General features: G+C 46.0%; 3 protein-coding genes across 3 annotated transcripts; all 3 read left to right on the top strand.

Annotated features, from left to right (window-relative positions):
- Window positions 1-2196: 2196 nt before the first annotated feature.
- LOC117837623 (F-box protein SKIP22) lies at window positions 2197-10961 on the top strand. Its single transcript, XM_072290550.1, has 10 exons — window positions 2197-3684; window positions 9240-9411; window positions 9506-9600; window positions 9711-9857; window positions 9944-10009; window positions 10110-10178; window positions 10272-10334; window positions 10434-10628; window positions 10709-10778; window positions 10893-10961. The coding sequence occupies exons 1-10, from the start codon at window positions 2266-2268 to the stop codon at window positions 10910-10912; spliced, it is 2316 nt and encodes a 771-aa protein (XP_072146651.1). The 5' UTR covers window positions 2197-2265; the 3' UTR covers window positions 10913-10961.
- A 1254-nt stretch (window positions 10962-12215) lies between these two features.
- LOC117837625 (uncharacterized) lies at window positions 12216-15612 on the top strand. Its single transcript, XM_034717348.2, has 3 exons — window positions 12216-12623; window positions 12731-12796; window positions 15146-15612. Exons 1-3 carry the CDS (start codon window positions 12231-12233, stop codon window positions 15299-15301), a joined length of 615 nt encoding a protein of 204 aa, XP_034573239.1. The 5' UTR covers window positions 12216-12230; the 3' UTR covers window positions 15302-15612.
- Window positions 15613-20925: 5313 nt separating this feature from the next.
- On the top strand, window positions 20926-26303 carry LOC117838753 (squalene monooxygenase SE1). The gene is made up of 8 exons (XM_034718905.2): window positions 20926-21361; window positions 22883-22994; window positions 23079-23253; window positions 24204-24372; window positions 24441-24659; window positions 24760-25035; window positions 25117-25395; window positions 25919-26303. Exons 1-8 carry the CDS (start codon window positions 21095-21097, stop codon window positions 26024-26026), a joined length of 1605 nt encoding a protein of 534 aa, XP_034574796.1. The 5' UTR covers window positions 20926-21094; the 3' UTR covers window positions 26027-26303.
- The last annotated feature ends 259 nt before the right edge of the window (window positions 26304-26562 follow it).

Below are 26562 nucleotides of genomic sequence, written 5' to 3'. Positions count from 1 at the left end.
CGCGCGCTCGGCGACGCGTGGGTGCCGACAAAGGGCGCGCGCTGCGACTGTCCTGGCGCGGCGCGGCTTCGCTGCGGCGGAAGCGGAACGGGCTTGGCAGTGCTGCAGGGGGCGGGAGCCTGCTCGGCTTCGGCAGACAGAGAGCAGTCGGCAGGGCGCCCGTGTCGTCTTGCGCGGAGTCCTCGCCGGCCCGGCCGCGGCCGCGGCCGCCGATCGATCGACCTCGGCGTGCACCCACCAGCGTGCCTTGTATGTGCAGTACCACGTAGCGCTGGTGGGGGTACATTCTGCCGCGCCCTGTGTGTACCCGTGCATTCTACATACAGTTCAGTAGTTCACGTGCATCGTCACCGCCTCTCGCCGTTTGCAGCAGGCGGCTGCCGACGCAACAACCCTCCGCCCTAGTAGTGTGCCAGTAGAACGTGGCGAGGACGGTGCAGAAGAGATGGTTGGAAGCCGATCGAGGGCCAGACCCTGACCTAATCTTCAGCGAGACGGTCACGGGGTAGGCAGGTTGCGGTGCCACCAACCAGAGCGATGTACTTGGACGCATGCACCTGACCCTGCTCGTGGCCTCGTGAGTGTTCCCTACGCGTGTCGTCGTACGCCGCGCGCAGCCACAGCTGCTGTTCGCAGAGACTAGCTGAGTGACCGAGTGAGCGAGTAGTCGTTGGAGCGTCGCGTTTTCGTGAAAGGGACGGGTCGGCTTCGGCTTCGGCTCCACCGGTATCGGTTGCAGCCCTGTCGGCCTCGGTCAACCGCTTTCGGCTTTCATCAGAGCTGCTTTCGCCTGCTCGAAAGGAACGAGGTCCTTCAGACCTCAGGTTCGTGGATGCTCATCATCCTATCTCTTGTGTCTCGCATCGCAGTCACCGCACGTCTATCAGTGTTCTCCCCACGCCGGACAAACACAAGCTCGGTGAGAAGCCTCACGCTGTCATTCAGGTACTTTCTCTTCCTGCCAGCTCGAGCAGGAATTTTTCCCCCCGTCTTCCTTTTTGAGAGGCTAGAGCGAGGAGTGTTGTCTGGCTGGGCCTTGAGATGGTCTCTCGTTAAGAGACCATCATATGGCAGGGCCCATTTTGTGAGTAGCCCATCACGAACTCGGCCGGCAGACCCACCAGGCTCACCTGAACAGTTTGCGCTTGCCGCCATGCTTGCTTGATGGCACTGCTCGCGAAGATCTTGCAAATGTTGAGGGCACGTGCAAGGGAACGAGGAATCTTGCAGCAGAGGGTGGTAACCTTTGGAAGAAGCTCGACGATTATGGTTGGGAGTTCTAAGGAGAATGAGAGCTCGTCTGGTTTCTGCCTACGCGCGCCGTCCCAATCTTCGTCAAAACAGCAGCTTGCTATTTTTTTCTTGTGATTTATTCCTACACGCGTGATTTCGCGAAGTGTGGATGCGGAATACAACCGCGCGTGGACACTGGCGTCAGGGTGCCACAATCTCCGCCTCTCCACCGCCGATCCAAATGCTCGCCCATGAATAGTTGGTTGGGCGACATCCAAACACCCTGAATGCCAAGGCCATGGTTTTCTGAATTGGACTAAAGAATAACACGTGGCTCCGTAACAATTTCAGTCTTGGCTTTGAGTAAATCGGGGTAACCGTTTGACCGCAATATTCTACATTTATGGCATAGATGAATCTTGAAGCCCCTAGACGGTTCTCTGTTTTATCTATTGAAACATTTATAGTGTACTTGTTACTTATCGGTATAGCAATGCCCACAATTTCTTATTCTCGTGCTTCCCACGTTTACACATTTTTATCCATCTATCTATTTCTGCTCTCTTGAAAAAAATCTATCCATTTCCTCATCACCCGTGATACATGTTTAAGCTTGAACATGTCTATATAGTCTAGTGTTGGGTCTGTTATTGTCTTTTATTATCGTCTGTTATTCTCTTCAGGTTACCTCATCAGAATGTTTTTTTTTTGTGGAGAAAGGCACCAAAAGGTACCTTTGAAGTTTGCACTTTGAGGTGGCCCTAGCAAAAATATTTAAGAGACACCGCGCTAGATGGGCCTGTACTGTAGATGGCACAAGAGAGACCGCGCTAGGTGGGTCTATTTGTGATCCAGCTCTAGCCCATCACGAACTGGGCCTGCAGACCGCCCCAATTTCATCGTGGCCCACTACCAGTTCTCTCAACCGGCACCATTTCTCAAGTCAAGTGCCAGCGCCACCGCGACGACTCATCGAGTCATTGTTTGTCCTCATCCATCCAAAATTCCAAATCGCAAAAAATCCCCTTCACCATGAAGCTCCGATTGCGGTCTATGGAGGCGCGCGGCGGCGCCGCCGCCGTCGAGACCCACCGCGTGGATCTGCCGCCCACGGCCACGCTGGGCGACGTGAAGACCCTCCTCGCCGCGAAGCTCTCCGCGTTGCCCGTCCCCGCCGAGTCCGTGCGCCTCTCCCTCAACCGCAGCGAGGAGCTTGTCTCGCCCGACCCCGCCGCCACGCTCCCCGCCCTCGGCCTCGCGTCCGGCGACCTCGTCTTCTTCGCCCTGTCTCCTCTCACAGCCCTCGCGCCGCCGGCTCAGGCCCTGCCCCGGAACCCTAGCCCGGGTTCTGGCTCCGTTCCGACCGCGATGGCTGTCGACGGCGGCAAAGGATCAGAGAAGCCCAGCACCGGAGGCTCCTCGCTGCAGGCGCGAGCTGTGGTCGTGAACCCTAGCGTTCCAGCCGCATCCAGTCCTGCGGATGTGGTGATGGCGGAGACCGTCGATGCCACGAAGGGCTGGTCGAGTTTTGTGCTTAGGGATCTCAAGCGGGAGATGGGGAACGTCGTTGGCGCAGAGGGAACCGCTGGAGGTCGTCTGGTTGCAGCCCTACATGCAGCTCTGCTTGAGTTCGGCTTCCACATCACTAATCCGATGGGGTCACGCCTCTCTCTGCCACCGGACTGGCCGCCAGTTGCTTCGAAGCCACTGGCCGTCAAGTATACCATACCGGAGCTTTCACCGATGTTACATGTGGCCGAGGAGGGGAAGGTGGCAGTGCTTAACTTCTCCTTGATGCCAAATTTCGTGATAGTATATGGTTATGTGCCTGGGGCGCAGTCTGAGGTGCGCCGATTGTGCTTGGAGCTGCCAAGGCTTGAGCCTTTGCTGTATCTGGATAGTGATCAGCTGAGTGCAGTGCAGGAGAGGGGGATTCTTGATCTGTGGACAGTGCTGAAGGATGAGATGTGCCTGCCACTGATGATATCTTTATGCCAGCTGAATGGTTTGCGCTTGCCCCCATGCTTGATGGCTCTGCCTGCTGATCTGAAGAGTAAGGTCTTGGATCTTTTACCTGGGGACGATCTTGCAAGGGTTGAGTGCACTTGCAAGGAAATGAGAAACCTTGCAGCAGATGATAGTCTTTGGAAGAAGTTTGTACAGTTCAGAAATTCTGGTGAGGGTCCTAGAGGGTCCATGAGCGCGAAGGCCATATTTGCAGAAGCATGGCAGGCCAATAAGAAGCGGCAGAAGAGGCCCCATCCAACCTTTTGGAACTATGGCTGGGGAAACAATCCTTACAGCCACCCACTTAGGCTGCCATTGATCGGTGGGGACTCAGACAGGCTACCGTTTATTGGGAATCAGGGTTCTGTTGGGCGTAACTTTGGAAATCAACGAAGGAACATCGTGCCAAACTGCATTCTTGATGGCCACCGCCATAACTTCCTTTGAAGCCATTTCGGGTTTTACTTGTATGCTAAAAGTATTTTGTAAGAAGCGGTGTGTAGACGGATAGACCGTCTTGTTCATATCTCCAAGTTGCACGCTTATGCTTTTGCAAAGCACTCTCACCCTCATCCTATGCATTTGCAGAGCACTCTTATCCTTATATTGCCTTAGTATCTTAGATCCTGTCTTTTCTGTTTTTTATGATACCAATGTAATCCCTGCCCTAGTAATAAAGTACCCTTGTTCTATTCTCAGATGAGTTTTTCTAGATATTGGTTAATATATAGAGAGATGTAAGATAATAATAGCTCAAACTTCAGTGTGCTGCTTTAATTTATTGGCATTGAATGTGCAGTCTATAACAATGATAGCTTAATTGTACACCTCATTTATATTCTCCACATATACCATGGTGTCAATATATATACAGGCTACTTTCATTAGTTCGGTGATAAATTGGATAATCAGGTCCTGCTATTATAGTATTATTTCATCAATCTATTGAAGGGATTGTTAAACAAAATAATCTAGAGTTGTATGAAATAATGGAAACATGTACCAAATTGGTCCCCTTTTGTTTTTCTTGAAACAGTGAATATTTCTAATGTCAAATCACCTTCTTGTTTACAACCTGAACACCTGATACACTTTAGTTTATTTTGTTGGTAATGTGTACCGCTAGATGGTTTATGGATGTTTTTTTGTTTTGTTTTGTAATTTCTATGTCCGAGAGAATCATTGCAATCATTCAAACCTAAAACCTTAAACAAAAGGACATGTGAATAGTTTAGGATGTATACAACATCCTCCCTACGTTCTCGAATATATGACGTTTATTACAAGCAAATTAGTTTTGCTGAACTTTTATGTTATATATTCAAGGACGGAGGTAGTACTACAGATTTATGTTTATGTAACTAGTTGAGGCTATAAGCCTATAAAATTTTGTACCTGAGTGATGTTGATTTAACAACAATGATCGATCTGGCCTGCTGTTGTGTGGCGGGGTTGAATTGCTCACAGGAGGTTAAGGTGCAAATCTCATCTCCACGTAGCGGTGGTGGATTGAGAAAGCAGAGAGATAGAGAGGAGGTAACTTCTTTAGTGATTCATGAATGCACCTGTCTTAATGCTGAGGTGGCCGGATGAAACAAACTCCTAGAAGCCAAATCTTAATCCTAACATACTTATCACCTACCTTAATGGAAAAGCTAAGGGCAAGCACATATGTAAATGGCTTATGCCGTGCTGGACCTTTTTGGTGCCCCTGGTGTAGGCCCATCTCCACATAGCACATGCCTACAAGTTTATCTGACAGAGAACTCTAATGCTCGTGAGTTTTGATCATGTGTGTTTTTGTGCAATACTCTGACCAAAACCAAATATAACCGTAAGAAGTTGTAAAGCATATTTATTTTTTGTTAAGTATGTGTGATGCATAACTCACTGTTGTTACATTTTCGCTGCTTTCCTAGGTGATTTTTGCAAGCACTGGGCGGTTCTCTTTTCTTGCTAGAAATTATGAGTAAATGTGTTACCTTCAGTAGTATTATTATAGCTCTTAGTTTAGTTTCTTGTGAGTCCTCATTTACATATTTATTTACATATTTTCTGGGTCGCCGATTGCATGTTTATGATGGAATATCCATGATGTTGCATTTAACTGGCCTCTTTATTGAGACTGTAGTATCCATGTCCTTATTCTCCTCATGGTTCTGACCTGGACGATTCAGAAAGTTGATAATACATTTCTATAATGTTTGAGAGATTGATAGTTCTGGATCTGATCTTATGTATTCATTTGAGCAGAATCTTCACTTTGATGCTTTCTTGAATCATCCACATTTCCCAGAGTGTGTATATTTAATCTGAACTTTGAGGTGCTTCCCAGTTCTGGCTCGATCATTTTCATTACGCAATTCAGTCATATCAGACTGGGCATAGCGTGGGATGATCATAATTTGCTGAACTTGTAAAGCATTTTTTGCCTGACGCCTCTGTACCATGTTGCTTTCTATGGCCTATGATGGATTGAATGAACTATAGAGAGATCACCCTCCACCATTGGTGGCTTGGAGCTGGGGGACCAAAGATTGCAAAATTTCTTTAAGGTGAACTTTATATTGACCACAGGAAGAAAGATCACTTTTTTGGTGTACGCGTGCATCTTGTTTACACATGTTCTATTGACTATTGGCCCCATTTATTATTTGATATTATGTTATTAAACCATGAAATATCTGTCATGAGATTTAGCTTTCTGATCACCTGTCTTTGGACTGGGACTGTGAGCCACTGTTACAGTACTAAAATCAGAGCTGTACGGGGCGTCTCGGAGCCCGAGAAAGGCTTCAACTTTCTGTGAGATGAACTCTTTGCTTGTGGTTTGGTGCACTGAAAAGATTGGGACTGGGGACGGCATGGGAGCAAAGAGTTAATAAATCCAGATGGGGTAAGTAAGTGTTTTACTGCCACGAAATCCCTTTGCTATGATTGTTGATCTGAACTTCGGTTCTAGGTTAACTTGTGGTTGGTGATATGCTTTATGCAGTAGCAGTTGCACTAGGTGTGGCTGCTTTACAAAAGTAGTCGGGTGTTACGTACTTACGTCGGTGCTAGATCATTACCTGTATGAATAATTTATCGTTTGTCTACTGTACCTTCTATCGTTTGTGAAATGAATATGTGATGCCTGAAGTACAAATGAAAGTTTGATCAGCTTCTGCTGCTTTATGGAGAAGTGTTCTGTGTTGCAGTGCTAAATCTGAACCAGGGGTGGACCCAAGGCGAAAATTGAGAGAGGGCACAGCTTAAGAAACTTCCAGATGATGAAGCTTGAACATGGTAGAAATTTATCTTTTACCTTGATGTGAAAATTTTGAGTGAGGGCCTGTGCCCTCACTAGTGTCAACATGGGTCCGCCCCTGATCTGAACCATTTGGATCCGTATACTATTTCACTCGTCACTTCTATAATCTTGTGTAAAGTACAAATACAATACTTCTGCATGTCCTTTTGACATAAAATAGAAATATGTTCCTGATGTGTTTTGATTTATCAGCATATGTTGGTCTTGAAACAACGGAAGATGATTGCAACAAGGCAGAATCTCTATTCCCTTGAACTGGGATTACCTTGGGAACAAGAGTACGATGGAAGCTGCACGGTGCTGCACAAGCGCCAACAAACCTCTACAGGTTTCCGGACAGTGAGAATCAATTCCAATTCGGTGACGATACACCTCTACCTCTGGCAGGCAGGATGCCCCTGCTGCATGCAGTTCTTCACTTTGACTGTATTATTCGGTGTCCAGCCCCCTACCAGCTTCCTCTCTCCACTATTGCTCGATAATAATTCTGGCAGCTGAAGCAGGTGGCAGCAATGGGCACCGGATTCTGAAAGGCCTTCAAGTGAAACAGTACACTGATGGACTGCTTGTTACATGGACACTTGGAAAGGTCCCCTCAGCTTTGCCTGTGCCGTCCCGTTATCTACCAACAGTATGTCAATGTGCATTTTGCAAATATACTAACAGGTGGTGCTTGAATGCTTGTTGGTAAATACAGTGTGATTCTTAAGCCAGTGTGGATGGATAATCTTGTGGTGACTTGTCTTCTACACCAAGGGACATACTTCTGTGCCTGCTACTATGTTTATACTGGGGTGTAAAATATAATTAAAAAAGCTGTGAGAGGTTGGTGGAGAACTGGAGACTACAGTGGGGTCTCCAGCCATTCATTGTTTTCAGTCGTAGCCACTGAGCCGCATGTCTGCGTGCCACTACAAGGTGAACACTATTCACTCTAGCAAAGGGGCTGGTGAGGAACAGCGGAACATCTGATCGAAAGAGGAGGAACAGGGGGCAGCAGTTCTAACCTCCGTGCTGGTAATAACAAAACTTTCTGTATCGTTGGTACTAATATATACTGTGTCATGCTCTTTGCAAATAGTTTTGTATTTAGGACAAGTACTTTACTTTATATATTATTAGTCTTTAGAAGTACTGCAGTATGATGCTTTCTTTGAAGACGGCATTATATTGCTTCCATCCCTTCGTGAGCATTCTGTCTCTTTGAACAGTACATGGGCGTTTCTCTCCCTCCCTCCCTCTCTTTTGGATGAATTACGGGCAAGAGAACTATTAACTCATTAAATGGCATTGGCCTTCTTTCGGACGATTTCTACTCTTCATCGGAGTGTTTAGACCCTTCAGCAAGCATTTTGCTCGATCTTTGCTTAAGGGTTAAGTCCCAGCGTTTCTTTGCCCTTCCATCTTGGTCGAACTTAGCTTCTAATCACCTGTTGACTCTTACATCGTCATGCTATAGAACAGGATGTGAACTAATGAAAACGTATAATCTATTTAAATCTATAATTTATAGTTCTGGCATGGAATTTGGATGTTTGGAGGGTCAGTACGGACTGTTGCGTTTTGAGGAATCCCCTACCTTGGCCACAGGAATACAAACATCTAACTTTTTGGCTTTTCTCCATCATAGACCCTAATTTGCTTCCGCGGTTCTCCTTGTGATTTGAAGGTCACACTTTCTTAGCTGTTGCCCTCTTTCTTGTTCTCTGGATCTGATTCTACGGCTTCTGAATTCTCACATTTCCATCTGAGTGTGGCGGTGTGTGTGCAAGCTGGCAACTAGCTAACTTTGTTTCGGCATTGCACCTATCAAAATGAGAAAAACAATGAAAAATTGAACTTCAAATCTATGCCCAATCATTAGTTACAGGAACTTGATTTTGCATTCAGTATCTATGATATGCTGAATTGTGGAGTCTATTTCACCTTCTTATGCTAAGAACTGGTCCATCCTTGAAGAGTTCTATCCTTGTGGTGAAAATTAATTACTTTCTCAAACTTTAGGCCCATTAGTTGAGTTGGAATGAAAATCCGGAGGACAGAACTTTAATAGTGGCATGTTAAGAGGGTTTAAACTTAGATGGGCCCTGTTCATTGCCTAATAATTAACCTTATTCTGGGCAGGCCCATACATACACTGGATGACAGTAGCATCTGATCCTTGGGTTGGTCACTAGGTCTTCAGTTTGCAGCACCAACTGTAAGCGATCTTCATTCAGAGCTCTCTTTATTCTGATCTCTGGATGTGATCCAGCTGGTGCATGGTTGTTAGTAGTACTAGTACCAGCAATTCTATTCCAGGGCTTGGTTTCCGCTTTTGCCCTTGCGTTTGTCTATGGCATCAGGCTTACTTAGCCTTTTCACTTTGGACAATCTTTATGTAAGGCTGCAAGGGTTAGTTGTTCCTTGTTGAGCCTTGCAAGGAATTGACTGTGTCCAGCTCCCGATCTACTCCACCCTTTAAGTAAAGCTCCTTCAGTTGGCAAACCTGGCAAGTTAGAAGGTTATCGGGTATTCCCAAAAATGATTGGAACATCGCACTGAGTTCAAGTATCAAACGCAGGTTGGTGACTCCATTTCTTCAGTAGTACATAAGTTCGTGGCATATGTACCTTCAGTTTGCTACATGCATAGAGCTACCTCCTCAGTTTGGAAAATGACAAGATCAATCATTGTTTCTTGGCAGATGTATTCCCCTCCCTGCACCGATCCTGAAAGAGAGGAAAACCTGTGCTTCGCAGTCGGAACTAACCTGCTTGCTTCACTAGAGCATACCATGGATTTTGATGAGCCTATCATCTTTCCAATGAACAATGTAGGCATGCAAGAGGGGGTTCAGCTTTACAATTCTGCTGGGGGTATATTTCTTCTTAGTTCAGTTTTTCAGGAATAGTTGCTGTTGATCTGTGAAGCTTCTGACTAAAAAAATTTCATGTTCCCGACTCTTCCCAGATACTCAGCTAAGTAGAAATATGAACACAGGCAAGTGTTTAAAGGGTGCTAAAAGGAAGGGTTCTGGAGAGGACAGTTCATCACTACATTCTCTAGTAAGGAAGCTAGAAGCTATCACTGCTTTGTCTCATCAGTTGTGCTGTATTTCAGTCCTCTCTTTTTAAGAATGTATTTCATTCTATGTACTTGTATTGTATTACTGCAGGATGAAACCGGTGCATTGTTGCAGCGAAAAGTCAGCATGCAGTGTGCTGATGAGAAGGCAACTGATGCTGGAACCAACAGAGAGGACTATGTGCATGTCCGGGCAAAGCGCGGCCAAGCCACCAATAGCCACAGCCTTGCAGAAAGAGTAATTTTTATCGCTGGGCAACATGATCAATGATCTTGCAATGCTCTAGTCTCTTGCTTATCGTAGTTTGTCCATTCGAAATGCAGTTTCGAAGGGAAAAGATAAATGAAAGGATGAAGCTTCTTCAAGACCTCGTCCCAGGTTGTAACAAGGTATGAATGCCATCAAGCACACGATAATGCTCATATTGATGTGATGACGGTGCGCTCTAAGCCTCTAACCAATGGGAACGTGTTGCTTATGATGATGTAGATTACAGGCAAGGCCATGATGCTTGATGAAATCATAAATTATGTACAATCTCTGCAGCGGCAGGTTGAGGTAAGTGTAGTAAAACTTCTATTTGAAAGTTTTGTCAAGACTTGTTTTGGCCAACAACTGAAGCTTTGTGTCCATGTTTGTGTTGGTTTTCAGTTCCTTTCAATGAAGCTTTCAGCTATCAGTCCCGAGATGAACTGCGATTTCGATCTGCAAGATGTAAGATTGCAAAGTCCAACTCTGGGGGCAAAGAACATATCTTGGTTTACCATTCTCATAGCCCATAGGTTGATCCTTCATTAATCCTTGTCATTGTAGATCCTTTGCTCACAAGATGCTTGTGCTGCATTTCCGGGATACAGTCTGCAAATGAGCAGTGTGCATCTGAATCTGTTCAGGGCATCTCAGCAAGGTTTCTTGCGTCCAGAACCATGCGGGGTGAGCCCAAATCCAGCAAATGTTCATGTGGCTAGACCGGTTCAGCAGTTACTTCAGCTACCTACATTTCCTCAGGTTTGTATTGGACGCCCTTGAGCAGCTTCAAGTGCCTTGTAACAACCAACATCAATTAGTAGTATTTTCTCCCATGGCAGAGAGGAGTGAACTGGGACGAGGAACTTCGCACCGTTGCTCCAGATGCTTTCGCTTCTGACGTTGGTGCTGGTACCTTAGAATTCTCGTGCTTTTTTAGCTTCTCCTGCATTTCTATGTTTTGCATTTCTCCTGCAGCAGCGTTCAACTTTGTGAGATTTCTCAAGGTCCATTTTGATGTTGCAGATTCGATGAAAGTGGAGTAACAAGTCCACATGACCACATCTGAAAGTTTGTTGGGCTGCTATCGGGAAGCTTTTGCAAGTTGAAACGGTGGCACGGCATCTCTTGGGATGATCTAGTGAACTTTGGTCTTCGATGAGAAGGATTCTGGTGTCCACCCATCATGTTCATGTACAGTTGACTAATCAAAGGGGTGAAAAGTTTGTGATCTGGTCAAAAGGATAATGTACTATGTTGGCCTGGAGCCCTGGAATTTGTGACGTAGCTGGATAGTGGTTTGATGGCGTGTGGTTCCACCTAGTTATTTGCTTGTAATAGCAGGTAAAGCTTAATATGTTTAACTGCATGTATCATAAAATATAAATTGCGGCGGTAGTTTAGAGTACGATAAAAACTAAGTTTCATTAACAATAGCATTGCACTTCTACGTATGTTCTCCCATATTTACGGCGAGATGTCTAGTCTGGTTTTTTAAATTAAAATCCTAATATTCCTTTCATTTTATAATGTTTTTATCCGTATATAAAAGTTGTGAACCTGAGCTGATCTACTTAGATTGTTCCCTCTATTTTGAAATATAAGATATCTAGTTTTGTTCTAAGTCACATACTTTTTACTTCGTCAAGTTTATTGAAAATATACATCAATATCTACATCAAATTATTTTTTAATTCACCTTGAATTTCGTGCTGAGCATGCTTTTATTCTACAATTTTAAATGTTAATATATATTTTTATAAACTTAATTTGTTAATGAAAATCAATTTAGGATAAATCGTCATACGGAGGGAGTAGTAAAGGGGGTTGATAACTCTCTACTCCTTCCATCCCAAATTGCAGGTACTTTTAGCATTTCTAAGTTTATAGGTTTTGCTATCTATCTAGATATATACTATATTTAAATACATAGTAAAAGTTATCAATCTAAATATGCCAAAACGACCTGATCAATAAAGTGACTATGTCATTTGTCGTTGGATTTTTCTATATCCAAATCATTCTCTTTTATGAAATTTAACGATCTATTGTTGTCGTGGAAAAAAGAGTATGCGAAATGACGAAAGATCCTTGTGATTTTCTGGAACTTCTGATTTCTCAATTTCGAAGATTTAATTTCTCTGCTTGAATTTTTTTTTCTCTTAACCGAATCTTTCAAATCTAACACATTTTAATAAAATAAATATTTCCATGGACGAACAGCATTTTTGGACAATGTTAGAAGAAACAAACTCGTTTCTTTCTTACAGTAAAATCGAAAGAAAATGTAATACCGATAAGAAAAGGTGGGGACGAAGCCACCACCACCACCAACCAGCTCGCAGTCGCAGCCTCCCCGCTCCCATGGCGACCTCGACCTCGACCTCCCTCCTTCCCCCTCTCCTCCCCGCCCCAGCCTCCCCCCACCGCTTCCACCCCTCCCCGTCCGCATCCCCCCGCCACCTGCGCCTCTCCCCTACGACTCGCCTCCTCCGCGCCGCTCGGCGCCGACACCCCGACGCCGTCGTCGTCGTCCCGGACGCCCGCCCCTGGGTCGGCGATCTCTCGGGCGCCACCGCTTCCTACCGGGAAGGCGGCGGGGAGGACGAAGACGACGCGGAGGAGGACGACGACGAAGACGAGGACCGCAGCCTGGACCTACTGGCCCGATTCCTGCACTCCGTGTTCAGGAAGGCCTCCCGCCGGGCGCGCCGCGCCGCCAGGTCCGTGCTGCCGCCTTCAGTCCCAGCCGAGCTGGTCCGTTCCACTCTACTCGATTTCAGCTTTCAGTTGCAAATTGGCGACACAGAGGAATGATGATCTCGTTATTGGGCCCTGATCTGGTGCTGTTTGTGCGTGTGCAGGTAAAGTTCTCGGTAAATGGCGTGCTCGTCCTCACATTCTTATGGATCCTGAAGGGTCTTCTCGAGGTGAGCAACTCATTCATATGCTAAGCTGTTTGATGGCCTGCTTCATACCAATTATGTGCATCACTTGATCAATGCTCGTCTAATGCTCACGCCATCGGTGATGTGTTGTGTTTTAAGCGTGGATAGCAGTGTGGTTTGTTCTTCTGAAGGGCATGTCGGTTCAGGGATCAAGTACCTAGTTCATGTTTATGAGGCATCATTTGCATCCTGCTTGGAGAATTCGTTTAAATTTGGCCGTTGGTTAGTTTGATTTTAAAATTGTGAATTGATGTTTGGAACATTACTTGGGCTTTCACATCGTTAGTGTTGTTTACGTAATGCTCAATTAGTTGGATATGTATTTCCCTTAAACCAGTGGATTACTTAGTTCTTCAGCAAAAGAGAAAATAGGTTCAAAAAGGAAGAGTATAAAGAAGTGCATAGGCTTACTGAATGGCAAAGGTTTTGAGATAAAAAAAGTACAGACAATGCACCGCTGGGATAGGGCACAAGCTCTAGTAGAGACAATGCATAGGACACAAGATAATTAAGTAGAACTAGCCAAAGTAGAACTGTAGAAGCATGCACTGCTAGGATGATTATGCTAGGCTGAGACCTTTACAGCATGATAGTGTATCAGCCAACCTCTAGATGAACATGCTAGGATGGCTACGTGGCACCTGATAACTCAGGGCTGGATTCCAGTTTGCCACAGGCAGGATGTGTATAGGTCAGAAACGTAAACTGTAATTATCTGAGTGGTAAGATATGGTGAAAAACCTGTTTCCAGATGTGAGTTTGGGATTACGACATATGCAATTGAAGTATTGATCATACTAATGAAATTGATAGCATTATGTGAATGGGGATTATTTCAGTATGGTGCATGTTTGTACTGTTTTTTTAGGGCGCATGTTCGTACTGTACTACTGTTTGATAAGCCGCCCTGGCACTCTGCATCTAGTATTTTTCAACTTTGAACCCCTTTTACTTTCTAGCTAGTTTTATTCTTTCTGCTATAAACTGAGTGCATCAGTGCAGATTACAGGTCCCCTGAGAGCCTTTTTGTCTGTGCGGATCCTTTTTTTATCAGTGCTTATCATTTATTTCGCCAGTAGCAATTATCAGTTCACAATCAAAACAGCAAGTATCAACCCACCTGCAATCAAATGTTCACACGACCACTTTTTGGGCAATGTTGTTAATTGAAGCCCATCTGCAATTTGAGTACTTGACCTTGTGCAATCAAGCCCCCCTACAGCCTTGTAATTGTCTAAGTAGGCCCTTCCTTACGATCCTTTTAAACGGGCTTGTAACTATGCCTTTAAAAACCTGAGTATCTTTTGTGCTGGGCCAGGAAGCCCCCATTTGATTCTCGCTAAAATTCTGCTGCCCAAGCCTGGTACTGTGAGGTTGCCAGACCTGTAACTGTAAAAACTAACTAAATTAAGTTTCCATCCGGCTCCAGTTTTCGGGCTTGTTTACTACTGCCTTGGCACAGAATACCAATCAGATTTGTTGAGCTGGAGTTAATTGAACCGCATTTGGGCTTCAGCCAGGAATAATTTTCAGTTCTTGTAAATTGACGCAGCAGGTGAAATGGCTGTGTTGAATGTAAGCTAGGATTAACTTGTGGTTGTACTAGCTGACAAAAACATTGGCAAGAATCAGAAAAAATATATCATGAAGGATGAAGACAAGCTTAAGAATTATAGTGCGGATTTAAGTAGTTTGTTGTCCAGTCCGTATTGAAGGCAACATATGTCATTCATGTTATATTCTTGGTTACCAGTACTGGCCAATAATTTTGTTCACAATAACCCAGTTTACTTGGTCTTCCCCAACTGAGATCAAGTAGCGGTTGATCCGTGCAATAAACACCCCAATTACTCAATTAGGGTAGGGTCACAACTGCCTGGTATCAGGTCAGGCAAATGTCCAGCATCGACATTCATCAGCATGTGTCCAGATTTGTGTTTGAGACATTAATAAGGCTCACATCAGTCAGCTTTTTGGAAATTCCCCATGACTGCAATTAAATGGGGAGCCCATACAATGTTCTTGTCATATGCCTCTCAGTGCTTTAAATATAATTCTAAAAGAAATACTTTATATAGTAAACAAATGTCATGTTCAGTTTGTTTCTTGGACCTCTCAAAATAAGTTTGATTGTTGGCAAGATGGCAAGTCCATGAATTTGATTGTCTGCTTAGAGAATATCTACAATTTTTTCGGTGGATACATCACTAGAATATGGTACTTTGAGGAGCACATGGCATGATAAAAGGCCCTACGTTCTATTGCATTGACGCATGTTGCAGATTTCATATGTTCCTTTCAGTAAAACAGGTTCAAATTTTGTGTTCGCAGGTGGTCTGCACATTTGGAAGCATGGTGTTTGCAAGCATCCTTCTTGTTCGAGGAATATGGTCTGCGGTGACTTACATCAGAGAAAATCAGTACAGCTACATTCACCGGATCGACAACGATGATAGCCGATGGAGCAGAGTACAGGTTGCTGGTTGATATTTTGCTTTCCTTCTCTATGAACGGACACCCACACACTGCAACAACAGGCTCTAGAATAAATATATATATATAAAAGGCTACGAATGGGATAGAATGCTCCCAGTTCAATGCCAACCATGATTATTGTTATTGCTATACCCCACAGCTGAACGAGAATGAAACAAATCCACTTGTACCTGAACGGAACAGGTGGTTCTTCTCGAGCTGGACGCATTCAGGATTGATGGCTTGAGTTGGTTTGAGCATGCAATTGGGGGTGTGCTGGAAAAAAAAAGAAATGAAATTGTGCTGAGTAATGTTTGCTGTTCTGATCGGGATGCAATTGGAGGTGCCTGGCAAAGCTTGTATGCATGTATGAATGAGACACGTAACGTAAGCAGCTAAGCTAGTCGCAGATATTGGAGAACTCATGCTTGTTTTATGTGCGGAATACTCTGTTGGTTTAATTAGGCTCTGTTTGTTTGGTTTGGGGCGGCTAAATTTTAGGGACTGAAGTTTCAGTCCCTTTTAGTTCCAAAACTACTAAACATGGTGACTAAAAGAGGTTAAAGTTTAGTCCCTAAACTTTAGTCCTTTAGTCCACAAGAGGTTGCTCAAAAAGGGACTAAAGGAGATTTTAGATAGGATCTGCCTCGCACTAATGCCCCGTCCCTCCCTCCAACCCCACCCGTCCCGATCTGATCCAATCCTTCGCCGTACCTGCCCTGCTGCTGGTCCCTGCCCTCCTCGGCACCTGCCCCGCCGCCAGCCCTCGCCTCGCCGTTGGCCTCGGCCACTCCCGCGCGCCCGCCCGCCCCACTGTGAGGACACCTTGGGTGAGGACGGCTCAGGCATCCGGTACCCCGATCGTGGCTTCCTCCTGCTTCCGCCGCAGGCCTCCGGCGGGACGATGGAGACGATGGGCCCCGAGAAGGCGTTGCGGTGGTTGAAGGAGGACCTGCCGCGGGACGGGAAGGTGGAGGAGAAGGATGCGACGATCAAACGGAAGAAGGAGGCTAGCCCGACACTTGTGAAGCTCCTGGACCTTGGGTGCTTCCTCTGCTTCTTCTCCATGGAAACGCTCTATCTTCGCTTCCCTTGCTCGCGTCACGCTCTTGCTAGATTCTTTACCCCTGGATTTGGATCGATGCCTTTTGCGCCTGGATCAGTCTCAGCTGACTGTGGCTGGTTGCTTCTGGATTAGGGGTAGTTGAACTTTATTTAACTATTTTAATAGTTTTTAGTCACTAGAACCAAATAGGGGGATTAAAGTTTAGTCAAGGAGGATTAAAATTTAGTTTAGGCCCAGTGGAACCCAACAGGGCCGTAGAGCGCAGGGCACTTCGATCTGGTTTCATGTGTCTGATGTTTTCGGCTGACCGTTGCGAGATGCAATGAACTCGACCAACTTCCGGGTTGCCTGCAGGATCGTGCCTGGGAGATGCGTGCCGGCCAACCGCCCTCTTCTGATCCGCACCACGTTGTTAGTGGTCGCTTCGGCGCTGTTCGTCTGTTCTTGCGACTTGTGCCCGTTCGTTCCATGTTTTCTGCTCGCCGCTGCTTCGATCCTGCCGTTGATTTGCGTGACGTCTTACAGAAGTTGCAGTTATCAGCTAACGCTGCTCAACGAATCCTCCTTGGACTCGTTTGGTTGACAGTTTGGCTGTCTGAATTTTACCGGGGCGTTTGAATTCGAGCTGTGCCGTGCGTCCTCGTATGGTCTAGTCTTGTTGGTGCCAAAGCTGCGGCAGGCAAGAAAAGAGCAGAGGACGTGGGCCTGTGCAGTCGCCCGTTTTCACTTTTTCACGTCACGGATAAAACAAAAGGAACAGAAAGAAGACGGTGGAAAGCGCGGTGAATAAAAATCGTGGCGCCTTTCCTTTAGCGGATCGCGACACGCCAGTTTGCTTACCAAATCTTGTCTGGTAGCTCGATCTCAGATCAGATCTGGGAATATTGGGATCCCCGGCTCTATTCCGTCGTATCAAGAGAAAGGTTCTCGTACAACTCCATTGGAACACTTGCCGCCTTGCTGGTCGTTTCAGGAAAAGGAAAACTAGCATCACTGTGGGAGCTCTTGCCGGTCGTCTCAGAAAAATCCTAGCATGACGGTCCGAGCACTTGCCGGCACAACGAGAGCATAGTTTCGTTGTTCGTTGCCATTTGCCCATCTCCACCAAGTTGTGAGACGGCGATCCCACCTCCCACGGGCCACGGCCTGGGCACCTCGCGCGGCCTTGCTGGTGACCTCACGATCGGCGCGCCGCGCGCCCCCTCCACAGCCGCACATGAGAATGTGATCTTTCGGGCAACAGGGTCACGTGTCCGCGCCTTCCGCATGCGTGCGGCGGCGACGTGGCGCGCCCGGGGTCGCACGGCCTCCGGGAAACTAGTAGCCCACGTGTGCCGTGCGCCCGCAGAAATACTGACGCGTTCCGAATCCTCTTGATTGACCCGCATTAAAGGTCGCGGCGTCCTGATTGGTTTCGGTTCGTTGCGCGCCTGTAGCAGTAGTGTTCGTTGAGCAGCAGCGTCGGGCCGTCGGGGACGGGCGGTAGGAAAAACATTTACGCCGTGTGCTTGACCCATAAAGACGTCGCGTCGCGGTCACTATGCCGCGTGACCGATTTGGACGGCCGGCCGGGCGCTGCGGTAGCCTTCATGATGGTCAACCCCGCCGTGAATGCGGTCACTGATCTATCGGATTGAGACCCGAGTTTTTTTCCTTTCCACCAGTGTAGTAGCTTGTTCGGTTGGCCTGGAACTCGAAAATCACAAGACGTGCGTGCCATTGCTGTACCGGACAAGGACAGGAACGTGTGCTGCTTGTTTTTCTCTTCTTTTCTAAAAAAAATACTCCACATTCACCGCGCTGCTGGCCTGCCGCTGGGCGCTGGAGGATAACGGTCTCTACCACTCCAATAGACCGCAGATCACGACGCACGCAGCAGTTCCGAACGAATCGATATCATGCGCCTGTACGTAGCTACAGTGGCCAGTGGGCTCCGCTCGGACGTGTAAATGAAGCGCACATGACGGCATCGGCCCTACCGTTCGTTTTGTCCGCCCACCGTGCGCGCACATGTGGGTGTGGATCCGCCCCGTGCCCCCGTCCATAACTCCAAAAAGCGGCCGCACACTACTAGTACTACTACTTTCCCATGCAAGAAAAAAAGAAATTACTACTATTCAGAAAAGTATGTGCTCATCATGTCAATCGTTTTGCCTTGTCGATTCATGTTTTGCCGCTCACGAAAATGCTGACTGGTGATCGTTGACTAGTGTGAGCGCGGGAAAAAAAAATAGAAGACGAAACATGTGCACCGCATGGTTGGTACTGTCACGTACACCACTGGCGCACGAGTTTTGTTTACTGGGAAAATGGCTTGCTTCCAAATCTTTGGGCCTGTCCCAACATTATAGAATGTGTCCTTCTGATATTATACTGCACATCACGGGGGACAGGGGATGGATCACTGATTGCCAGCGGCGCGTGCCACGGGCATTTCAGCAAACCAATCAAATAATACTATTTTTGCATGCACCTTGATTAATAATAATCGGAGAAAAAAATATCCACAACGTGATTAATTAAGAAAAGGACCGTCTCGGCTGCATCTGCATGCAGGACGCAGGCAGGAGTAGTGGTGCGATCTGAAACCAGGCGCCCGGACATGGGTTTGCATGCGCCGGATTCGCGCCCGTGACCGTGACCGCCGAGGCCCTCCGGATCCAACCGTGCGCGGCGAGACGGGCGCCCGCAGGCTGGAGCTAGGCGCCAGGATCCCGCCGTGCATGGCTGCCCATCTGGCCGGCTGCCAGGCACGCTCTCAAGTCTCAACTGGGCGTGGGCGCTGCTGCTAGATGCTGCCGCTGTCGCCTGCTGGAGCGGCCTGGCGTCTGATGCCTGGAGGAGGTGGCACACGTGAGTTGGCGCGCGTGGCGGTGCGCGCGGCGCGGCTGTCTCTACGCGCGCCGTGGACCAGCTGCATGCGTGACATCTGATTCCTATTGTCGTCTCTGCTACTCCCATATCTAGATTCCTATTTCTCCCCAGCTTTCGTCCCACCCATCACCCATGGTTTTCCCTCTCTTCGGCATCGCGCACTCCGTCGTCCCGCCGAGCTCCGCTGGTCCCGGCGGCCGCCGCGGGTACCACGGCCACTATGCGCGCAAAAGGGAAGCGGTTGTGACAAAGCTCCGTTTGGCAGCAAGAATCAATACACTGGCAGTTCGAGTACGGTGTCCTCATGTCTACACATGTGCTAGAGTTTGGTGTGCTGTAGGCCTGTAGCCTCTTAGGTCTCACACTGATGACCGATCATGAAACGTTTGCTCGCTGCTGATCAGTTTCTGGTCCAGACCATTGGACGAGTTGGATTGAGTGAAGGGGATACATAGATTCATCGGATTGGTGCTTGTTCGGACTATATCAATGAATTTCATAAATAATCCGCAAAGCTAGATGGATTAAATTGTGTGAAGGAGATTACATCGATGGTTACATCGGATTGTTGCCTTTTTTTTTTGTGTGTGTTGGACCACGTGGATTTTATAAATAGTCCATGCAAGTGGAAGATTATGTGAAGGAGACTATCGATGGATTCTACAGTGGCGACTGTTTGGACTTCATGAATTTGTAAACAGTTTGTATGAATTTTCATCGTATACTTACAAATTCATTGTGTAATTGAATCTCTTTCATCACTTTCAAAATAGAATTATGGTTGTTCAACTAAATCCGTCAGCGCCCACCCCTCCCTCCCCCTGTCCATGAGGAGGCAGTTTTGGAGAGAGTGATGGTGGACCTAAGAACCTGTCGCATGGGACGTCCACGAGTGATGGAGGATGCGATGGTTGTCACCCTAGCAGTTGGGGGGAGGTAGTGGAGAGAGTGAGGAAGGAGGCGGCTTGGCGATGGAGGAGAAGAGTAGAGGAGGGAAAATGATAGAAAGGATGAAGGCACTTGCCATAATTTTTTGGCTGGTCATGTGTGTCTGCCGCCGTTTGCCTCTAGGAAGAGGATTTGCATTGAAAGGTGTCTTACTCGGTCATGGGACGGTGCAGCGTAAAAGTGCAGTCATGCTAGACTATCCACGCAAGTTGCTTGGTACTTGATTGGAGGATCTTAAAATGCACTTTGAGAGTTTAAGGACTCGGATGACACCCTTAGCAAGTTGGACGACTTGAAAATATGTTTTGAGAGTTTAGGGATCAGGATGACATTTTAAGATAAGTTTATGAACATGAAAAATGCATTTTGAAAGTTTATGAATCTAAATGACACCTCATGATAAATTCAGAGACCATCCGTGTATCTTACTTAAGAAATATTCATATAACGAAGGAGGCTACATGGTGCCGTATATTCATAGCGACACTTTTTATCCCCATGTTTTTTTAGAGGAACGCAACTAACATCATCATCCCCATGTTATGAACCCCACCGCTACAAGTCTACAACAACAAAGTTGTTTCCAACAGAAACCGCTGGAAAATAAACCAAATTTGCACACAAATTCGAAAAATCCAGAAATCCAGCTAAGCCAAGCCCGCCCGGCCAGCTATGCAGACATGGCTGCGAGCGGCCTCAACCTCCTCCCCCTCCCCTTAAAAAGCGGAAGAATCTCGAAGAGTCGTTTCGTCCCATCGCCCACCACCTCCCTCTCTCCTCGCCCCAGACGCATCAAATAGCTCTCCTTCTGTCCCTATCTCCTCTCGCATTCCCAAAGAAGCCCCACAAGGAAGGGAGCAAACGCGCCGCGCACCGGAAGATCCCAGAGAGCGGCACGAGGGGGCCCCCATTGCGGCATGGCTGCTGCGGCCGCCGCCGCCGGCGCCGGGCTCCAGCTCATTGGAGCTGCCGCGGCCACGCTCCTAGCGGCGGTCCTTGTTGCCGCCGTGCTGGGCCGCCGCCGCGGGTCCGGGCCCCGGTCGCCGCTGGTGGAAGAGAAAGCCGCGGCGGAGGCTGCCTGTGCGACCGGTGACGGCGCAGGCGCCGCCGGCGACGGCGGGTCGGACGTCATCATCGTCGGAGCCGGGGTAGCTGGATCTGCGCTGGCATACACGCTCGGAAAGGTAGGATCCTTTGTCTCAATCCTTCTCGTTCCTTCGTTCGCATCGTTCCACTAGGTGGCCGAAAGTTGGGAGTTTTTTAGATTGAAATCGGTAGCTTTCGTCCTTTAAAATTGCATACTTATTGCTTGGCGTGAAGAACAAGGGCTGGTATTCTATTGGAAGGGAACTCAATGTTGAATTTTGTTTGGCGTGACATATGAGGAGGGATCAAAATTTTCTCATCATGAACTAGAGAATACAACAACTTCCGTCCTGCTTCGATTTAGTTCTACGAAGTCACCCGCTTTTTTTGGTTTATCTGACGAGATTAGTTGGCTGTTATTTTTCTGTACAAAGGTTTCTGTTAACGTTTGCTGGCTAGTGCCAGAGATAGAATCAAAAAGAGAAAATAGCTGTGATTTTGTTGCAACTTACGTTGGTTAACTTTGCATGTTTACCGAGTCTCTGGAAAGCGAGGTTTCTGTCGGTGTCACTGTTTGTGGACGTGGAGTTTGTGTGGCTTGGCAGTTTGGTACTGCCGAATTTCGTTGTCATGCAACTCTGAATGAAAAAATTTCCTCCTCCAATCAAAGCATTCTTGACTTCGTCACTTTGTTACATTGATCAGCCAATTCTTGGTCTTTCTTGGCCACAACTCTTTTGTTTGGAGAATGAAAGAGGAGGGGGCCGAGGGGGAGAAAGCAACAGCTAACGGAAGATTACATGTATAAGCCTCAAACATTAGTTCTCTTGAATCGTGGACACTAAAAAGCTCTGCATATAAAGTGATTAGGCATGCTTAGTGTTTTCCATAATAATGCTATAATGAAGATTTAAATTTACCTTGAATAAGAGAATGTTTCTGGAGCACCTTACAATTTTTTATTGGGTGTAGATGGCAGCTGATTCAACACAGTACTGATGTGCTCTTTCTCACCATTAATGAATTGCCTAACTAATTTAGGTCAAAGAAAAGAGGAGTGTCCAATCAATTTTATGACCTACTTAACTCCATATAACTCCCAGCTGCTCTGAGAGTGATGTATCATCAATACAAAAATGTGGGCATGTCCTGTTACTTGAATTGACTATTTCCCATTTGCCTGCAGATAATGTTCAAGTTAGGTTGTATGTATGAAATAAAGCAAGCAATAAAGCTCCTTACCCAATTACGGAATTTTTTATGCAATATTCCTTTTATTGAGTTATGGGCTGCAAGAAAATGCTGGAAAGAAATTGTTGCAACTGGCTACATATGTTTGAGACCATGTTAAACTGCTGACCTTTTATCTTGTATCCAGCTGAGCCTATAGAGCGTGTAGTATACAAACTTAAATAGTAATGCCTTGCACGTTCTATTTGGCTTGACGGTGTTCCCAATTTTTTATTTTTTCCCATGCCTATTTGCATTTATTTGAGTGAGAACATAGTTTCATCTGGATCTTGATATAATTATGTTATCGTATTATATTGTTCCAGGCAACTCGTTACCATATTCTATAGCTTCTGTTTCTTAATAAGCTTTGTTTGTTGGGAATCCAGGATGGCCGTCGGGTGCATGTTATTGAGAGAGATCTGACAGAACCTGACAGAATTGTGGGTGAATTGTTGCAACCTGGGGGTTACTTGAAATTAATCGAGTTAGGCCTCGAAGGTAATGCCTGCACTGTGTACCTTATTCTATTTCATTGCCTTTTCTAAAGTTACCATAACCATAGTAATTTTTCATCCTGTTCAGATTGTGTGGAAGAAATTGATGCCCAGCGTGTCCTTGGTTATGCTTTATTCAAAGATGGGAGGAACACAAAGCTTGCTTATCCCTTGGAGAAGTTCCATTCTGATGTTGCTGGTAGAAGCTTTCACAATGGAAGGTTTATACAGAGGATGCGTCAGAAAGCTGCATCTTTGCCCAAGTAATATCAATACTTCCTTTTCTATTCTTTCTATATGCTTTGCTTAGTCATTAACTTGTATTCTTCTGTTTAACTGTTTCATTATGTGGTGTTTATATGAATTCTGTTTTCAAGTTGTAAAGTTGAGAGTTTACCACTCTACCTGGGCACCGACTAGCTGACTAACCACGATTGGTCAACAACTAGGCATGATTAGTCGGTTGGCTAATCTACCAAATCAGCCGGTCAGCGCAGGCTGCCATCCTACTGCATAGTCAGTTGTCTATACCTGAGTGTAAATCTAACTAACCCATATATTTTGAGGGTATTGACATCTTGCAAAGGCATGGGATAGAGATAGAGAGTAGATCAAGAAGCTGTTCATTTACTTGTTTTGAGCCCAACATGTAAAAGCAACCAAAGAGCAGAGCTGAGCAGCGGTGGCGGTGCACTGCAGGAGGCTGCAGGCAGGATAGATTTTCCCCTTTCCGCACGTGGTCAGCTACAGCCTATAGGCAGCGCAAGGGACAAGGCTAGCTCAAAAACAGCGCTGCAATACATAGGCTGATTTCTAATGGGCTGAAATTACCAAGCCTAAGTTACTGGCTGCAAGTTGGTCTCTCAGACTTGACTAACTGTGACCAACCAAATATTAATTATCCAACTGGTTGACTAGACTAACTAATTGACAACTAATCGAGCCGATACACCCAATTGATGTCCAATGACTGATTAGTCGATTGATTATTGATTAATTTTGATTGATCAGATGATTTGAACACACTTTATTGTCTTAACATCTTTAATTTGTTAAAAGTTCTTGATTTTAGAGCTCTTTGTTCAATGTATTCTAGTTTTCATGTTATTCCCCCCTTCTCGATTCCGCATGTCTTATCTTTGCACATATCGAATTATTTATGCATTTGCATGTGTCATGTGCTAATATTTATTATACTGTTGTGGTCATTCAGTGTCCAATTAGAGCAAGGAACTGTTACATCCCTTCTTGAAGAAAATGGTACAGTTAAGGGTGTTCAATACAAAACCAAGTCAGGTCAAGAACTAAAGGCTTATGCACCCTTGACAATTGTATGTGATGGCTGCTTTTCAAATCTACGGCGTGCCCTCTGCTCTCCAAAGGTAGTGCTTCACTTATACTTATTGCTGAATTTTGTGGCCCGTCGATACTGATGGAAATATGTCCTTAGGTTGATGTTCCGTCTTGCTTTGTTGGGTTGGTCTTGGAGAATTGCCAGCTTCCCCACCCAAATCATGGGCATGTTATCTTGGCCAATCCTTCGCCCATCCTATTTTACCCAATAAGCAGCACCGAGGTGCGTTGTTTGGTTGATGTTCCTGGTCAGAAGGTGCCTTCCATAGCAAGTGGTGAAATGGCAAATTATCTCAAAACTGTTGTTGCACCCCAGGTACCTTTTCCCTTAAAAACTCCACTTGATCTTGTTCATGTTAGTTTCACTGACCACTCATTCCAACCAGTTGTCATAATTCGTGCTTGTATTTTGTCAGATTCCTCCAGAAATCTATGAATCTTTTATAGCAGCCATTGACAAGGGAAGCATAAGAACAATGCCAAATAGGAGCATGCCAGCTGCCCCACATCCAACCCCTGGTGCACTTTTGATGGGGGATGCCTTCAATATGAGACATCCTTTAACTGGTGGAGGAATGACTGTTGCATTATCTGACATTGTTGTCCTACGCAATCTTCTCAAGCCTCTTCGCAATCTGCATGATGCATCTTCCTTGTGCAAATACCTTGAATCATTCTATACATTGCGGAAGGTCAGTTTTTTTGTATAACTATTAGTTACCTGGCTTCCTCATGATGTGATTTGTTTCTTTAACAAGCTGTCATATTTTCAGCCGGTTGCTTCCACGATAAACACATTGGCTGGTGCTTTATATAAGGTCTTCAGTGCCTCGCCAGATCAAGCTAGGAATGAGATGCGCCAAGCTTGCTTTGATTACTTGAGCCTTGGAGGTGTCTTCTCAAATGGGCCTATTGCCCTACTTTCTGGTCTTAATCCTCGGCCATTGAGTTTAGTTGCACACTTCTTTGCTGTTGCTATCTATGGTGTTAGTCGCCTGATGCTCCCTCTTCCTTCACCTAAACGAATGTGGATTGGAGCCAGACTGATTTCTGTAAGCCCCCTAAATCATCTTCTTCTTTGTCACTGCATTGTTCTTTATTATGTCACAGTGACAACCTGTGGACAGTCATATAATTTAGCATTGGATAGGTCCTTTACTTTTAACATCCAGGAAATGAGAATGAGAAAACTTCCTGCTCTATGCTGTTTTATCTTTGATATTTTGTTCGGGCAGAACAATCTGAAACTTGGTGGTTGTGAAAACCTGTGTAATTGGTCGGCATTTTGTCGTTTGTTCAGAATAATCTGAAATTGATTGTGATTTTGTGAAAACACTTGTATAATTTTGGCCAGCACTTTGAGATATGCTGCATACACTCTTTTCCCACTTAAGTTGTAGTTCTAGCTAGCATGGGTATTCAAATATCTTCGTTTTTGTGCTATGCACATGCAAAATACGTCCAACCCTAGAGCAAAAATATATGCACAAGCCATCTCATTGTCTATTTTACTCTGCATAGGGTTTATGTGGAGAGCTACTATCACTACCTTTTCTAACTGAAAATTATCTGCAGGGTGCATGTGGCATCATCCTCCCTATCATCAAAGCTGAAGGCGTGAGACAAATGTTCTTCCCTGCTACGGTGCCTGCATACTACCGGGCTGCTCCTACCGTAGAGTAAGCAGGAACTAGGAACCGACTTTGTGCTGCTGATGTGATCTTGATCTGATGGCAACTGTTGTTTCACGGATGCCATTTTTTTCTGTGTTAGTGGTCGTTCATCGTCTTTGGTAGCCGGTTGTTGAATGAGAAGAACCTGTATAGTGTCTGCCCTGGGTGCTGATTCGAGCTGGTAATGTGTTGGGTTTGTTCTGTACGCATGTCGATTCCTGCCAAGTTGTATATGATTCTGTTGAACTAGTGAAGTGAATACGTCGTCGTCTTTCACGCTGATCAAACTTTTGGTTGTTCCCTGCCTGCTGGACTCCCACGGCACGGTGCGGTTTTCCTGTGATCTCTTTTCTGGCTTCTATGCAATGCAGGAGGTTGGATGGTGGCACCTTGGTAGTGGTAGCGGCCATGATGCTCCGAAAGGAGCAAGAGCAAAGTGCAAAACTTTTCGATGTTTTCGAGGAAAAACAACTCTTAATATTTTTTTAAAAAAAATTGTAGAAACGACAAGTGTCGCAAACATGAACTACATGTCGTGTGAGACTA

Source organism: Setaria viridis, chromosome 9 (assembly GCF_005286985.2).
Source record: "Setaria viridis chromosome 9, Setaria_viridis_v4.0, whole genome shotgun sequence".
Lineage (NCBI taxonomy): Eukaryota > Viridiplantae > Streptophyta > Magnoliopsida > Poales > Poaceae > Setaria > Setaria viridis.
This window is presented reverse-complemented; position numbering and strand designations above follow the sequence as displayed.

What these genes read in the sequence shown, in the direction of transcription:
- LOC117837623 (XM_072290550.1), top strand. Translation starts at nt 2,266, where the DNA reads ATGAAGCTCCGATTGCGGTCTATGGAGGCGCGCGGCGGCGCCGCCGCC. An exon ending in GCCACCGCCATAACTTCCTT is followed by an intron (nt 3,685 to 9,239) that starts TGAAGCCATTTC and finishes GTTTCTTGGCAG; the next exon opens with ATGTATTCCCCTCCCTGCAC. An exon ending in GTTCATCACTACATTCTCTA is followed by an intron (nt 9,601 to 9,710) that starts GTAAGGAAGCTA and finishes GTATTACTGCAG; the next exon opens with GATGAAACCGGTGCATTGTT.
- LOC117837625 (XM_034717348.2), top strand. Translation starts at nt 12,231, where the DNA reads ATGGCGACCTCGACCTCGACCTCCCTCCTTCCCCCTCTCCTCCCCGCC. An exon ending in CTTCAGTCCCAGCCGAGCTG is followed by an intron (nt 12,624 to 12,730) that starts GTCCGTTCCACT and finishes GTGCGTGTGCAG; the next exon opens with GTAAAGTTCTCGGTAAATGG. An exon ending in TCCTGAAGGGTCTTCTCGAG is followed by an intron (nt 12,797 to 15,145) that starts GTGAGCAACTCA and finishes TTGTGTTCGCAG; the next exon opens with GTGGTCTGCACATTTGGAAG.
- LOC117838753 (XM_034718905.2), top strand. Translation starts at nt 21,095, where the DNA reads ATGGCTGCTGCGGCCGCCGCCGCCGGCGCCGGGCTCCAGCTCATTGGA. An exon ending in AATCGAGTTAGGCCTCGAAG is followed by an intron (nt 22,995 to 23,078) that starts GTAATGCCTGCA and finishes CATCCTGTTCAG; the next exon opens with ATTGTGTGGAAGAAATTGAT. An exon ending in TTGGAGCCAGACTGATTTCT is followed by an intron (nt 25,396 to 25,918) that starts GTAAGCCCCCTA and finishes AATTATCTGCAG; the next exon opens with GGTGCATGTGGCATCATCCT.